The sequence below is a fragment of the Carlito syrichta genome, unplaced genomic scaffold (assembly GCF_000164805.1).
Source record: "Carlito syrichta isolate Samal-C Ts95f unplaced genomic scaffold, Tarsius_syrichta-2.0.1 Scaffold308842, whole genome shotgun sequence".
NCBI classification, from domain to species: Eukaryota; Metazoa; Chordata; class Mammalia; order Primates; family Tarsiidae; genus Carlito; species Carlito syrichta.
The window spans coordinates 392,910-410,339 of NW_007252938.1; the positions used below are offsets into that span (position 1 = coordinate 392,910).

General features: G+C 44.2%; 1 protein-coding gene across 1 annotated transcript in view; it reads right to left on the reverse strand.

The window, feature by feature from the left end:
• LOC103268516 overlaps window positions 1-16,263 on the reverse strand; it is a 30,024-nt gene extending 13,761 nt beyond the window's left edge. The window contains exon 1 of the mRNA XM_008066099.1: window positions 15,853-16,263. Within this exon, the coding sequence (XP_008064290.1) occupies window positions 15,853-16,263 (411 nt within the window). The remainder of the gene's footprint in view (window positions 1-15,852) is intronic.
• Window positions 16,264-17,430: the final 1,167 nt, after the last annotated feature.

Here is a 17,430-nt window from a genome sequence, read left to right on the forward strand (position 1 = left end):
TTATTTAAATTTTTTTTTTTTTTTTTTTTTGAGTTGGAGTCTCACATCTGTCGCCCAGACTGGAGTGCAGTGGCCGCTCCCGGCCACTGCAGCCTCGACCTGCTGGGCTCCGGCGATCCTTCCTCCTCAGCTTTCCGAGTAGCCAGAATTACAGGCGCGTGCTACCACGCCCAGCTAATTTTTTGATTTATTGTAGAGATGAGGTCTCGCCTGCCCAGGTGGGTCTCGAACCCGCGGACTCAAGCAATCCACTCACCTCAGCCTCCCAAAGGCATGGGATTACAGGCTGAGCCACCAAGCCCGGCTACTTAGCTTATTTAATTTATATTTGTGTCTCTTTTACACTGAAAATCTTGGTTCTATATACATAACACAATTGCTTATTTGCTTTATACCACTATGTATAATAGTTTCAAAATAATAACACCAACATTGTCAATAGTAAGCCCAGTGAATGCAATTTAAGATGTGTGTGTGTGTGTGTGTGTGTGTGTGTGTGTGTGTGTTTTGTCCTTGGGATATATAACCAAAATTCTTAGAGTCTCTTGGCACAATTCTTTTCTGTATGATTATGCCGTTGTCTTGGTAATCACTTTGGTTCCTATGCTCCAGTTGAATTTTATGTGTTAGGGACTGTTTTTGTTTCTTTTTGATTAAATACCTTAAAAATACATAAATAATACTCATGGTTCCGATTAACATAGCTAACATTCAGGAGGAGGTTAGCCAGCCCTTTCTTCTCATTTTCTCCATCCCTTCTTTAGTATTGTTTATCCTTTCTATCATTTATTTTTGAAAATGTAAGCAAGCAAATATTTATATTTGTATTTACCCACTTTAAAAGAAAACAACCTTTGGGAGGCTGAGGTGAGTGGATTGCCTGAGCCCGCGGGTTCGAGACCCGCCTGGGCAGCGAGACCTCATCTCTACAATAAATCAAAAAATCAGCCGAGTGTGGTAGCACATGCCTGTAATTCCGGCTACTTGGAAGGCTGAGGCGGAAGGATCGCCGGATCCCAGCAGGTTGAGGCTGCGGTGGCCGGGAGCGGCCACTGCACTCCAGTCTGGGTGACAGAGTGAGACTCCAACTCAAAAAAAAAAAAAAGAAAACAAAAAGCAGCACATCATACACACCCGGGAGCATTGCTTTCTTCACTCAGTGCATCTGAAAGTCACTCCATAGTCATAAAATAGGGAGCCTTCTCATCTCTTTCAATAACTGCATGGTTCTCCATTGTACAGACACACTGCATGAGCAAATGACAGCCCCCTATGGATGGATATTTGCAATCTTTTGCTATTACAATTAGTGCTGCCTGGCTGGGCGCAGGGGCACATACCTGTAATCCCAGCACTTTGGGAGGCTGAGGCAGGAGTATAATTTGAGGCCAGGAGTTCAAGACCAGCCTGGGCAACACAGTGAGATCCCATCTCTACAATTAGTGCTGCCATGAAGTCTTATGTATATACCATTTTGCATTTTGCCTGTAATACCATAGTTGGAGACGGGCTTTGACTTGTAAATATCCAGCTTGCTATGGGTATTTTAGAGACAGAATGGTAAGCATCGAGTGATCTGGCAAGTTAGTGGGGTTTGATGAAGAGAACTTCTATTATCCTTTTAGAAAGTACACTTTTCAAGGGAATGCTTCTACACTGTTGGTGAGAGTGCAGGCTAGTTCAACTTCTATGGAAAGCAGTGTGGTAATTCCTAAAAGAAATAAAAGTTGACCTTCCATATGATCCAGCAATACTTCTCCTGTGAATATACCCAGAGGAACATAAATCATTCTACCAAAAAGACACCTGCACATGCATATTTATACCTGTACTACTCATAATAGCAAAAACATGGAACCAATTCTACTGTCCATCAAAAGTGAACTAGATAAAGAAAATGTGGTTCATATACATGATGGAATATTACACAGCCATAAAGAAGAACAAAATCATAGAATCTGTAGCAAAGTAGATGGAGTTGAAGACCATATCATACTTAGTGATCTATCATAGAAACAAAGAACTAAATACCAAAGGTTCTCACTCATAAGTGGGACCTGAACATTAATCATGTTCGCACAGGGGAGGGATTGGCAGTCAATGGACACTGCCAGGGGAGGGAAGTAGGGAGGGAGAGGACATGTGGCAGCACAAAGGGTACCTGGCCCTAAGCCAGGGGAGGTAAGGGCCAATCGGAGGTCCAAACTTCACCTGCACACAGCCTGCTTGTGTAGCTAATCCTGACTTGTATCCTACATCTCTATAATAAATAAACAAACAAACAAATATATAAATAAATAGTACACTTTGCAATGTCTCCACATGGATTTTGTGATGGTTTTCTAAGTACCAATTCTAAACTACAAGTCAGGGCTGGGCCTTTTCAAGTCCTGGATCGAACTCAGGCTGATTTCAGCTTTTTCTGCCTTCTCTCAATTTTCATGGGGCATTCTGATCCCCACCCTGACATTCCCTTGGTGATTCCTTTGGGGCTCAGGCTAATGTCACAGGAAAGTCTACTTTCCAAAAAGTGGCTGTACAAAATGAGAGTTCAGTCAACCATACCTCTGGGGAAGACCAAAAATAGACCTCCCTTCCTGAACTCACAACTCCAGGCAAACGTGGATTGCTTCCTTCCCAACCTTGACTTGTTTCTAGCCCAGACCCTTTAGTCTTTAGAAAGGCCAAATGTCACACAGCCTGCCTTCTGTTGCAGCCTGAGTTTTAGAGGGTCCCTTGGCCATCAGCCCTGAGGAGGCCCCAGGGAGAAGGAGCTTTCTCTGAGAGCATCTGTATCACATTGCGGACTCCCCTCCAGCCTGCCCTTCACATTTAACCCTCCATGGCCTCAGGGTTATCATTTTCCAACCCTCCCCTGCTCCATCTCCCCACCCAGGCCTGAGCTTCAGATTACATTTCCCAGATGGAATCTTTTGCATTTTCCAAACCAAACTCCAGCTTGTTTCTCATTTTAATTTCTAATTCCTGGAGGATAGTTTCTGATATTTTTCTGCATTTCATACCAGCCTGCTATCCTGCTTAGTTTTATCTCCCCCTGGGTACCCGGGCTGCCCCTTTCTACGATCTGTTCATTTTCTTCTGGGCTCTGTCTATATTTTTCTGCAAGAGATCTGAATACAAGATGAACTTCCAGCTGTCAACAGCAACCTTCTGTCAAGGGGAGAAGAGGGGAACATTCTAGACTTACCCAATACCAAGGAGACCACTACTAAGCATTCAGGCTCCTCCCACCTCCCCTGGTGGGCAATCCCCTCCCCACCCTGAGGGTCAACCATGTGTCACCTCCTCTCTGAAGTTTCCACCCCTGCTGCAGACAGACCCAGGCACATCTTTTCTACCCTCATTTTCTGTCATGTGTGGATAGATCCCCTACAGCACACTGTGTGAATACACAGTAGACTGGTGATCCTGAACCTCTTCCTTGAGATGGCTTTGGCAAACAACACTCACAAATAAGACACACCCCTTCTGAAAAATGCTCACCGCCATCTGCTGTGTGCATGAGAGGTCGTAGGGTATTTGCAACTCACAACGTTCTGCTTGTAATTCTACCTGCCTCTCTTCCAAAGAAACTCAACAGACCAGTGTGATTCAGGCAATGACATTGAGAGCTGCTCAGACTATGGAGCTGCATTAGAGCAAACATATTATCTTTTTATCTAGGAATGTCGAGCACCAATTTTGGTGCCTGACATGGAGTAATAACTATTTGTTGAGTGAATGAATGTACACCACTACATAGATGCCATTACCTAGTGTTTATATTCTTCAACCAATTTTCATGTTGCTAATTTACACTTTGGGCACATTTTAAGAACTCTATACTTCTTATTTCTATGGAGTACTATAATACTATCTTGGGCTAATCCTTCCTAGAAATATGAATGTCAATACTGATGATGAAATTTCCAGAAACAAATGTGAAATTGGTCTGTATTGAGATCATTTTACCCTTGGATCATTCACCTGGGTGAAATTAAATACAAAAAAGTTCAGCTTTATTCACAAGCAGCAGACTACCATCAAAAGAAGGTTTTCAGGATAAACTTTAAAAGCTCTATCCATTGCATCCTATTTGTCTTCTATCATTCTTAGGATAGATATTCAGGACCAAGTAAAAAGTGATGCTTATTTTATCCCCTATATATTACTATATATCCCCTGTAGATATGAAAAACAACTTAGAAAAAATATAGTCACTGAAATATAAATACATATGTACACATAGCCATATACACAATTTCAATAGTGTGTTGAATAATAGACTTGACAAGGCTAAAAAAAAAAAAACAATCAATGAAGTAGATTACAGAGCAAGAAAATCAAGACAGAGATAAAAAGAAGAGGTTTTTTTAGGAACTCGAGTGTAACTAAACCTTGGTATTATCTATTATAACCAAACATCAAAACAGTTTTGGAAGCACACTTGCCCATCTTCTGTCTCTAGTAATAGAGATTGTAGACTCACAGACTCTAGCTGATAGATTTAGGCTTATTTTTTCCCCCAGCTTTCTAATCTTAAAGCCATTACTTCTTTTGCTAGTACCATGTAACTCCCTGCCTTATTTGTCATCTAAATGATCACTTGACTTTAACAAAACATTGAGTAAAGAAATTTTGCTCATGTTTATCAAACTGTTAGAAGCTCAACAGACAGCATTGAAACAGAATCCTTGAAACACAGTACAAAATCTTCACATATAGTAAGTGACCTCTCATAACCCAATGAGTGAGGGGATGCAGTTGTCAGTAAATGCTGTTAGGATATTTGCTATTTGGAAAAAACTCAAATTGGATTCTCAGTTCCTGCTACATAGCAAAATAAATTGCTGGTAGACAAAATGGTTGATTTTTTAAAATGGAACTATTAGGAGGAAAAAATGGCAAATATGCAGTTGACCTTGAGATGTGGAAGGACTTTCTAAGCATGAAAGCAATGGAAGAAATAGCAAAGACAAAAATTGAAGACATAAAAATCAGAAGCATTTGTACATCAGAAAATGTCAAATAAATGAAAAGATACATCATAACTTGGGGGAAAATGTTTTTAATACATGTGTTAGACAAAGTGTTAATATCCTTAACATGAGCAGAGTCCCTATAAGTAAACAGCAAAACTTTAATAAAACCAAAAGAAAAATTTATAAAGACCTGAATGAACAATCCATTAAACAAGTTATGCATTGCTATGACCAAAAAAAAAAAGAAAAGTAATTCTTTTTTTTTTTTGAGTTGGAGTCTCACTCTGTTGCCCAGACTGGAGTGCAGTGGCCACTCCCGGCCACCGCAGCCTCGACCTGCTGGGCTCCGGTGATCCTTCCACCTCAGCCTTCCAAGTAGCTGGAATTACAGGCATGCGCTACCACACCCGGCTGATTTTTTGATTTATTGTAGAGATGAGGTCTCGCTGCCCAGGCGGGTCTCGAACCCGCGGGCTCAGGCAATCCACTCACCTCATTTTCCCAAAGGCGCGGGATTACAGGCTGAGCCACCGAACCCAGCTAGAAAAGTAATTCTTAATACAAGCAATAATAAAAGAAAAATACATTAAAATAATGCAATTTATCTATCACATTGGCAAACTTTTCAAATGAAAACACTTGATACTGACAAAGTGCAATAAAAAGAGCTTATTAGAAACTTACTGTTGATGAAATGTGTAAAATGGTAAAGTGCTTCTGGAAAGCAATATGTAGAAGAATCTTTAAAAATGAATGACCTTTAACTTTTGACCCATCAATCACACTTCTAGGAATCTGCCTTATAGATATAGAGTAAAATGAATTTATGCTCAACAATTGTTTAAAGAAGATGAGTTGTTAAATTTGTCTTTCAAACTTTTGTTTTCAAAAACTAGTTAATGAGATGGAAAACACCCACGATATATATAATGTTAACTGAAAATAAGACAATATAAAAATGTATTTATGATATGAATAACATTGAATAAATTTGTACATATACACATCAGAGTTGCCAAATTTAGCAAATAAAAATACAGGATGGCAGCTAAATACTCATTTTGGATACACAATGAATAACTTTTTAGTGTAAATATGTACCAGTATCACATGGGACCTAAATACACTAAAAAATTCTAATTTAACTAGGCAACCCTTATTTTATCTTGCAACCCTAGCACACATGTGTGTAAATATACAGGGAAAAAAAATGATTGAAATAAAATATACCCCAAAATTATATTGTGGTTATCTCTGGGTGGTAGGATTCTAAGTTACTTTTATTTTCTTATACTTTTCTATGTTTTATAAGTTTTAATCTAATGAGAAAATCTAACTTTACCATCAAAAAAAGTATAGCTAAAAAAGTATATTTTTGGTCAGGGGCTCTGATCAGTTACACAGATATTTTAATTATTGGGGAATGCTTCCATATGAATACATTCAAACTATATCTTATTCCATTATAAAGAAAAGACAAACCTCTACTTTTCAAAACTACAGACTTGGAACTTCTCCAGATCTTCCATTGAATTCTTTTTTTAACAATTCCCTTCTTAAATTACAGTTGAGGCCGGGCAAGGTGGTGCATACATATAATCCCAGCACTTTGGAAGGCCAAAGCAGGAGGATCACTTGAGCCCAGGAGTTTGAGACCAGCCTAGGCAACATAGTGAGACCTCATCTCTACAAAAAAAAAATCAAAAATTTAGCCGGGTGCGGCAGCAGAAGCCTGTAGTCCCAGCCACTTGGGAGGCTGAGGCTGAAAGATTGCCTGAGCCCAGGAGATCAAGGTTGTGGTAAGCCATGGTCATGTCACTGCACTTCAGCCTGGGACACAGAGTGAAACCCTGACTCAAAAATATATTTTAAAAAATCACAGTTGGAGTTTCTGAGGCTATTGGCTTATTAAGCATATGCTTTGTACCTGAAACTAGGCTAGAGGTTGGAATTAAAAAGATAAATAAGACATAATGCTTCTGTTCAATGAGCTCACAGTCAGTGGCAGAGATAAGTAAATGAATAGACAATTACAGTAGGTATGCTGATTGCCAAGACTGGGCTAAGACACAGGGAGGAGGGAAACCCACTGTAGATGTAAGAAAAGGCTTCCTGGGAAGCGCATTCTCTGCCCTCTCAAAGCACAAGAAGTTAGCCAGGTGCATAGGGTGTAGGGAGAGGAAAAGGGGAGAGGGAAGTATTGTTTCTAGGCAGAGCAAACAGCTTGTGCGTGGAGGATAGATTCGGGAATATAATTACACATATCGTGACTTGACTGAGAGGGGCAGCAGGAATCAGGCACGGTTATCAATCACTATTATGCCGTCTGCCATCTTGTGGCAAGTTCTGCCAAGCATAATGGGGTATTTTTTTGCAGCTCATATTGAATTTTTACCGCTTTTCAACTCCGTCAACCAGATACAATCCAAGTGATGGAGATATCCCCCGCCCCCCAGGAACCAATGCTCACAGAAACCTGCATTTTAATATCACTGCAATTGCAGAAAGTCTCACCAACAGGTCTCAGAAATAATTCCCAACAGTGTAAAACAGATCCAGAACTGCTTCCTGCCCCATAGGTAATTTGTGTGTGGACGATTTGGAGTCTTTTTAGATAAATTGGATTCAGACACCCTCCCGCCATAGAGAAGAAATTTGCTGCTGACATGGTCTTATTTTATGAACCAATACTGAGTGATCTTGATAGAAAATTGATTCTGAAAGCTAACTATTGTCAGAAGAAAACTATTTTCAATAAAAATCAATCACTTTTGGCAGGCATTCTTTGGAACTCAGTTGGTTCTTTTAAAATCATTCTTATAACAGGTGAATATCTTTAGTCAGGGGGCAGGGAGGGGTGGCTATTTTGCAGCTAATTCATCCAGGCAGATGGATCAGAACTCCAAGCTGCTCTCAGCCAGATGACCCATGGGAGAATTAATGAGGTTTCTTCTGACTGTGGTGGGTGACCAATAACCCTGGTCTAGGAAAACGTCCAACCTGAACCGTCTGAACTTTGAGGGTTCTGGGGTCGGCTGCAGCCCATCCCACACGACCAGTCCTGGCTCTGTGCCAGGATCCTTGAGGCTCCTCTCTGTGGTCCAGCCAGGCCAGGGACCACTTATGTGTCCCAGTTCTCATAGTGGGATGGCAGCTGTTTACCTACACATCTGGCCCTAAAACTGTAAGGAGCTGTCTTTGGTGAGGACTGTAAACATCAGCAAGCACTCTGGTCAGAATCAGAGCACTATCTCAAACTTGTCCTCTTCACCTCCCATCAAAAACCAAGCTGATCAGCCATGTACAGAAAGGAAGTTCTGACACGTGTTATAGAACAGATGGCCTCGAAAACATCATAAGTGAAATGAGCCGGATACAGAAAGACAAATACTGCATGATTCCACTGATATAAGGTGCCTAGGATGGGAAAACTCATAGACACAGAAAGTAGAATACAGGATACCATGAACTGGGAGTAAGGGAAAATGGAGTAACCCTTAGTGGTTAATGAGTACAGAGTGTCTGTTTGGGATGATAAGAAAGTTCTGGAGGTCAGAAACAGTGGCTCATACCTATAATCCCAGCACTTTGGGAGGCTGAGGCAGGAGGATCACTTGAGCCCAGGAGTTTGAGACCAACCTCAGCAATATAGTGAGAACTTGTCGCCTATAAAGTCAGGTGTGGTGGCACATGCCTGTAGTCCCAGCTAATTGGGAGGCTGAGGAGGAAGGATCACCTGAGCCCAGGAAGTCAAGGCTTCAATGAGCCATGATTGTGAAAATACACTCCAGCCTAGGTGACAGAGTGAGACCTCCAACTCAAAAAAAGTGCGTTAGGGTTTAATAGTCTTTTGGATAAATTATTATGGGTAATATAATATAATAATGTAAATTGTAATTTTTAAAAGTTCATGGAAGTCTAGTGTGAAGGATCCTGATTATTGTCTGGCTATTAACAATTTGAAAGTTACCTAGTATTATGCATTTTTACTCTTAAAAAACTGATACACGCCGGGCTCGGTGGCTCAGCCTGTAATCTCGCGCCTTTGGGAGGCTGAGGTGAGTGGATTGCCTGAGCCCGCGGGTTCAAGACCCGCCTGGGCAGCAAGACCTCATCTCTACAATAAATCAAAAAATTAGCCGGGTGTGGTAGCGCGCGCCTGTAATTCCGGCTACTCGGAAGGCTGAGGCGGAAGGATCGCCGGAGCCCAGCAGGTCGAGGCTGCGGTGGCCGAGCGGCCACTGCACTCCAGTCTGGGCAACAGAGTGAGACTCCGACTCAAAAAACAAAAACAAACAAACAAAAAAAAAACGGATACACAATCATTCAAAGAAAAGCACTTCGTTTTTTAAGAATTCATTAAGGGCAATAGACTTCATTATCTATAATTTGGGGACACTGAAAATGACTCACTTCAGGAACTATGAAGTGCCATGTTCAAGATGGTAAATTATGTTTATTTTCCCACTGCCCCTACCCCCCCAATAAGTGAAATGTGTGATGAGAATGTTCTGGAATTAGATTGTGGTGGAAGGTATACAACTTTAACAGACTAAAAACCACTGACTTGTACACTTTAAAAGGATTGAGTTTTATGTATATGAATTAAAGCTATTGGTTTTTTTTTTAAAAGCCAAGCTGAGAGAAGTATGTTTATGAGCAGGAGAGAAAAGAGAGAAGTCAAATGACCTAGAGCCCCCCATAGCAGAGGAGAGGGCTTCGGGGGAGCCCGCCACAGCAGGGGAGAGACCAGGGCCAGCCATGTCCCAGATGTGACCCTGGAAAAAATTGCAGAGGGAGGAATGGACTTTGATGTTAGGATGGGGGTATGGGATGGAAACAGCAAGAGACACAGCAGACATTTTTCTCTCCTGTAGTGAACCACATGGTCAGAGGATACTGACAGAAACCATTGGAAGGGTGTATGGTGCATCCATACTTCTTGCATCTGAATTCTGGGCTCAGAAGTGTCTGGCAGAAGCTATGTACTCAGGGGTGATCCTTAGACCCTCACTAAGATGCAGTTCAGGACTGCACCCTCAGCTGTTACAACCAAGGTGCTGAGAAATCACCACCAGGAACTCTGAATGGGTTTACTCCCTCACTTTCCCACAAGACTCATCCCCCCATGAGGATAGGAACGTGTCTTGTTCTCCAGCAAATAGAACAGTTCCTGACACATAGTATATGCTCAATAAATATGAGTTAATGAATTAATGATATACTAATGAATTGTTACTAAAATATTACTGAGGGTATTACCAGACACATCACACAATGTTCCCTAAATCAAGGGCCATGTGAGATATTTTGGAATTCAAAGCTGAAGGGGAAAAATCTCACTTCCCATAAGCAACTTGTGTGATTATTCTTTTCAGATCACCAGATTTTTGAAATGAGTCCAGTTCTTTTTATCTTAGCTTCCAACAAGCACAGAGCCAAATCTAAAGCTCATTGATAGCAGCTGAGTTAACTCATAAAATCTGCATATTCTTTTGAGTGGTCTTGATTTTCTATGGATGTTTTTTTTCTCCCCTGATTTTCCAATTTCAGTAGCTACTTTATATTCTTGGTGTGTGGCTCATCTCAGAAGCTATGCTTAGTGAGTCGGGAGGTCTGTTGAAATGGTTTGAAGACATAATACCTGAGGTTTCCACTGTAGCTGTGCTTGCATTTTTGTCCTGGCACTTTCCCTAGTGTCAAGCAGTGAAAAAGTGGGTAGTACAAACTCAGTATTTCAGTGCTGTGAAGACGAAGAGTAAAAATGAAACCCAATGTAGACATCTGAAGAGAAAGTGTCAGTATGGGGAGAAAATTTTCTCCTCTGTAGAATGGGGCTGATGGGCAACACGTCAGGTTTAGAGGATGATTACAAGCCAGGAATAGATGCAATGGTTCCTGGTGTGCCTGTGGGGTGACATAAAATCAGGAACAGTGGGCGTAGAAAGGAGCCTCACTGCTGAAACACCCAAGCTGTCCAGAGCAGATAGGAGGCTTACCCTGTTGGTTCAGGGACTCCACACTCTAGGACAGGACCCATGTCAAACATGCTGTCCTCCTGCCTCTACGCATTATGCCCTGAGTTGGAAGTCCTAGCATTTGAGCATCCAAATACTGAATTGCAAACTGTAGTTCATGCCCAGCACCAACACAAAAATCCTCAGATATGGATTTTTATTGTTGCTTTGATTTTAGAATGTTGCAAAAGGTGTTTCATTCATTTTTGTAATGACTGCCTATTCTGAGAGAGAAGCAAATTATCACAGGTCTGGCATGATGCAGGGCTTATGGGGGGCTCCCCATGCCCACCCCTGGCTCACCTTGCTCCCTCCTCCCATCCACCTACATGGTGCCCTTCCAGGTTCTGGGTCTCTCCAAGGGAATAATGGGATAACAGGTCCTTTGGCACCCCGCTGCCTCAATGCTTTAGATGCCATTCACATGTCAACGGGACCTATTAGAATATCTTACTCCACAACCAGCAGTGTCTTGTGAATCAAGTTCGTGTGTCAAGACATTTTTAAAAATGAGAATAGCATAGAATACTTTGGAAAACACCAGAGTGCCAAGCAAGGAACAGAAGTAAGTCTATTTCATAGAACTTTTGCTTTGTTTGTGTTTGGGTAAAATGAGCCATTATCTAAAATGTGTTTCTTACTACTATGGATCTTAATCAATATAGTTTAAAAGCCACTATCTTACCACAAAAGAAGGACAGACAAGGGAACTTCGGTGCTGTGGCCAGGGGCTGAAATCAAGAGGGCAGCAGAGAGGAAGGCAGGGAGGAGGAGGGGAAGGAGGGAGGGATGGAGGAACCGAGGGAAAGAGGGAAGGAGGAAGAAAAAGAGGGAAGAGGGACCTGTGTGGTGTCCCAAAGCCACAGAGAACACTGCTCATTCCCTACACGAAGGCCAGCTCTCCCCTGACTTCCGGCACAAAAGACATCAGATGTTTAACATTTATAAAGCATCCACGAGTGACCGAAAGGACTCACTATAATGCTCCGGGGATAGAAAAATGAAAAAGATGCTGTTTCAGCTTCAAGCTCCCCAAGCTCACTGCAGTCCACCAGGGGAGACAGGCATTTTTAATAAACTACAATAGGATGTGATGAATGCTAGCACAGAGGTGTGGTCAGGCCAGTGCTGCAGAAAATAGGCTAAGTCTACAGAGGGATGTCTTTGTTTCCTAGAGGTGCTGTAACAAAGTGCCACAAACGGGGTGGCTTAGAGTCACAGAAAGGTATTGTCACAAGGTTCTGGAGGCCAGAAATCTGAGATCGAGCTGTAGGCAGGGCCATGCTCCCTCTGACGGGAAGCTTCTGCTCCAGGCCTCTCTCCAGTTTTTGGTAGGTTCTTGGCCTGTGGCAACATTAACTCCAAGCCTTCATGTGACATTCTCCATGTCTTTACATTAAAAATACCAGTCATGGCTCACACCTGTAATCCCAGACTTTGGGAGGCTGAGGCAAGAGAATCACCTGAGCCCGGGAGCTCAAGACCAGTCTGGGCAAATAGCCACATCTCGTCTTTGCAAAAAAAAAAAAACAAAAAGTGAGCTGGTCTTGGTGGTGCACACCTGTAGTCCCAGCTACTCGGGAGGCTGAGGTGGAAGGACTGCCTGATCCCAGGAGGTCAAGGCTGCCGCTAGCCATGATCCTGCCACTGCACTCCAGCCTGGGTGACAGACTAAGACCCTGACTCAAAAAACAAAAAACAAAAAACCCCAGTCATATTGGAATAGGGGCCCACCCTACTCCAGTATGACCTTACCTTAACTAATTATACCTGTAATTACCCTATTTCTAAGTAAGGTCACCTTCTGTGCTACTGGGGGTTAGGATTTCAACATATGGATTTTGAGGGGATAGACCATAATAGAGTATCAGGGAAAGGAGTGATGTTTGCCCTAAACCTTGAACATTCACAGGGCTTCCTCCCAAAGCAAGAGGTCAATGGCATTCCAGTGGGGAGGAGTCCTCCTGGTCCTGCGCCCTTGCAATGCACAGAGACCAGGCAGCCATGGGCCTCCTGCTAGCCAAGGGGTCTGCACTCACCCTTCCTCAGGCAAGCCCAGCACACAGCTCTTTCTGTAGGAGCCATGGGGAGGGGTGCAGTCCTCTAAAAACAGGAAACAGCCTCCTGCACCGGATGTTTCAGAGTCAGTAAACGCTGGGAGTGAGTACCCAGTATGCGCCAGGTACAATTATGAGCAGAACCTTGCTGACACCTCACAAGACATATTATCCTTTCTGTTTCTACACTACAGAAAAAAGAGGCTCAGAGAGGTTCAGTTCACTTAACAAAGGCACACAACTGGTAAGTAGCAGATCTGAAATTCAAACCTTTTCTGATTGACTTCAAGGCTCTTTCAAAACTCTCTCCCTGCCAAACATGGTGGTGGCCCACACCTGTAATCCCAACCTTTTGGGAGGCTGAGGCAGGAGGATTGCCTGAGCTCAGGAGTTCGAGACCAGCATGAGCAACACAGAGAGGGCTCATCTCTACAAAAATCTGAAAAACCAGCTGGGCATGATGGCACATGCCTTTATTCCCAGCTTCCCAGTTGAAGTAGAAGGATCGCCTGAGCCCAGGAGATCCAGACTGTGGTGAGACGTGATTATTGTGATCATGCCACTATACTCCAGTCTGGGTGAACCCAATTAAAAAAAAAAAAGATTGCACCATGGTGAGAGGCATCTCTGGAGGAAATTCATACATTGTATCCTGACTATGTCTATTTTTGCAGTCATTCACATGATTGGAGCTGGTGGGTCTGCTCCCGTGCATTCCCTCTATCTCCAGACACCTCCCCAAGGGAAGGAGCTAGTCCTACAAGCAAGGAGTCTATTTGCCTGGAAAGGTTGTGCCTTAGAAGAAATCTAACCAGAGCCTACAATCCAGAATAGTCAAGCTGGAACGGCATCCAGAAGCCACTGTAACTCCTCTGTCATCAGAGGTGACCCCAAAGGAGGAGGGAACTGGCCCACAGAATCTGCAACTAACTAATCACAGGGTCAACACTGGTCCCCAAGACTAGAGCCCTTTTGTATGGGCTGCAACACTGACACACTTTTAGAGTTCAAATGATTCTTTAAACTGCTCCCACCTGGTGTAACACGCAGACAGTTGAAACCAGTTGGGTGAAGCCAATCCCCAGAGATTTGACAGTGGGCCAATCAGTCATTCAACATTAATGGAGCTTGCTGGTCTCAGAACACTCTGGGGAGACAGCAAAAGAGTGGGAGACAGGCCTGCTCCAAACACCTTCTAGGTCAGTCATCAGAAAAATGACTGATGGGAGTATACAATACAACAGCCTCAAAACATGGGCATTAACAATAAATAAAAATAGGCTGGGTGCCATGGCTGACATCTATAATACCAATACTTTGGGAGATCAAGGCAGGAGGATTGTTTTAGCCCAGGAGTTCGAGACCAATCTGGATAACATAGCAGAACCTTATCTCTACAAAAAAAAAACAAAATTAAGAATTAGCTGACCGGACATGGTGATGCACACTTGCATTCCCAGTACTGTATTCCCAGCTACGTGGGAGGCTGAGGTGGAAGGATTGCCTGAGCCCAGGAGGTCGAGGTTGCAGTGAACTGTGATCGTGCCGCTGCACTCCAGTCTGGGTGACAGAGACTAGCAATAAAAACAAATTTGTGGAAATAAAGGAAGGAGTAACTAAATGAAGTGGGGGCTTGTAATTAGAATCCGCTGACCAAGCACCTAGAGGCAGGGTCACTGAGCCTCCATTTACCCCTCTGTGATACAGAAAGACTTCCTTCCCACCTTCTATACTGGCATTATTGGAATGCTCAAAGAAAAGTGATATATACAAAGCATGGCAGTAAGTATATTCAGTGAGATAAATGCAAGTTATTTATTTTGCTAGTTTCATGCACATCTGTCTGGTGACTTCCAGTGCCTAAAGCCATCCAGCAATCTCCTGAGAGGCACAGCCTCTCTTCTGTGGCCGTACCTGGCCACCAAAATGTCTGGGTCCAAGATGCAGATGGAAGAATCTACCAGTTCTTTGGTTCACATGGGGCTAAGCACCTTGATACTTAGAAAACACCTAGTCCAAAAATCATGGCTTTCACAGCAGTATGGATGCTGCTGGAGACCATCATCCTAAGGGAACTATCACAGAAACAAAGAACTGAATACTATGTGTTCTCACTCATAAGTGGGCCCTGAACACCGGTCACACTAGCACAAGGGTGGGACAAGCAGACACTGGGCACTGCCAGGGGAGGGAGGGAAGGGAGTGGGTCACATGGCAACATCAAGGGTCCTTGGTCCACTGTTGGGGGAGAGAAGGCTAGCTAGAAGCACAAACTTCACCTGCACACAACCTATTTATGTAGTCAATCCTCACGTGCACCCCACAACTCTAAAATAAAATAAAAATGTAAAAAAGAAAACATCCAGCTAACATGAAAATTTCACTTTTCACCAGGATTTTTAGATGTCATCCTAGTAATTGTTTCAAACCAATACTTTGTTGAAAAATGAATTGCTGCCATCTAAATGCCACAGGAGCATTATCTCACCCACAAAGTCGGGCCATCAGCGACAGATGTGCAAGGCAAACTCCTGCCGCTTGAGGCCAGAGCCCAGGTCTTCTCTACCAGGCTGCTCTGCAGACACCAATACCAGCTTCCCCTCACTTCCTCAGCACTGGAAGTCAGCGCGGGCTTAGCCGCCCTTCCCCAGGCAGAGGAAAGTCTGAAAGATGATGGAGCCCTTGCTCAGACCATGTCAGATGAACGAAGCCAGGGATGGACAGAAGGTTTCAAGTAGGCGTTCAAGGCTCCCAGAAGAGCTCCCGGGTGGCTAGACTGTCCTGCTCAGCACTTACCTTCCCTTCTCTGGGAGCGGGCTGGGCGGTGGCCTTCTTCCCTCCCCTGGAGGACTTGGAGGAGGTCGAGGAGACGCCCTGGGCACGGTGGGGCTTCAGGTCGCTGAGGCTGCTGAGATACTTCTTGCGCAAAGCCAGCAGCTCCTGCAGGTACTGCAGGCAATCCTGGGTGCGCGAGTACATCCACGCCCGGTCCTCCTCCTGTTGCAGGTAGAACATGCTGGTGTCCATGCTGCTGGTGCTCTTGTACTTCTTCAAGGACTCGCTGAATTTCTCCCCGTGGTCCCCGACCACGTACATGGAGCTGCTTCGAATCAGCTTCACCGCGGGGCTGGCCCCGTCATAATAGGGGCTCTCGGCCGCCTTCCTCTGCGGGCTGGAGTTGAAGAGGGAGTGGATCTTTCTGAGCATGGTGCTCAATTTCTCTCCGTGGGTCCCTTCCAGCTGCCTGGGCTGCCGCCACTTGATCTAGCTGGGGACAGAGGAAGCGACTTCCAGGCCTCGCGCCATCTGCCTGCCGCGGGGCCTCTGAGCTCTAGGGTGGCAGCGGGCGAGGGCTCGGTCAGGCGGGTGACCTGCGCAGCTCTCATGGGGGATACTTACATCCTGTAACCAAGATGCCATAAACAACTGAGGACAGAAGGCAGCACGCTCCCTGAGCTTAGAAGCAGGCGGCCTGGCTGGCTTTAGGCTTTAGGCACCATTTGGTGCAAATACCTCTTGTGTTCCACGTGGAAGGCCCCGGCAGGATGGAGGAGGTGTGACAGTGCTCAATTATTTTCTTTCCTTTTCCCTTTCCAGCGCTGGACGTGGCCTCACTCAGCTGGACTTGATCTTGGTGTGGATTTTTACATTTCCACCTTGGCTGAGCTGACTCTGGTCCTGAATTCTCTAAACCCAAAGTGAAATTCTACTTAACAGAGACAAACAAACAAATATACATGTTGCTCAGGGTAAAATCCGGTCCCCTGAGATGGGCCAGGGCAGACACAGCCAGGGCGTTGGCAGGAGCTAACAGATGCCCCGATAAGCCGGGCTCCTAGCAGGCATCCGAGCGCCCTGGAGGAGCCTCACCTGCGTAAGGGGACCTCGCAGCGTCACCGGATAGCAGCCCATTGTGGAGGCGGGAGGATTCAGATGTCAGGACCTGCGACTTTTTGCACAAAAGCGACAGGGACCTGGAAGGTGGCCACGTCCTTGGGCCAGACACGTTCTGCAGCTTGATCACAGTTCAGCTTAGACGAGTTAACAACTGACATACACAATTTTTTCAGGAGGGTTGTATGAGCCCGATCAACTCCTAGAATGTTCCCTCCAGGATTTTTGTCGGGCAGATGCAAAGCATCACTCTGGTGGTCATTATTCTCCACAGTCTACTCTCCTGGGCAACAGTCAGAACCTAAGGCATCTCTAAGACAGGCACCTTCTTAAGCTAGGTGGGTGTTAGAGACGAGGCACTCTCAGAAAATCTATGTAAAGTGCTGTTGGATGAATGGGTCAGCACAGTTTATTTTTGCTGTGTGTATCCATTTTGAAAAGAGAAAGAGTTCATGGTTTTATCAGATAGCCATCGAGGTC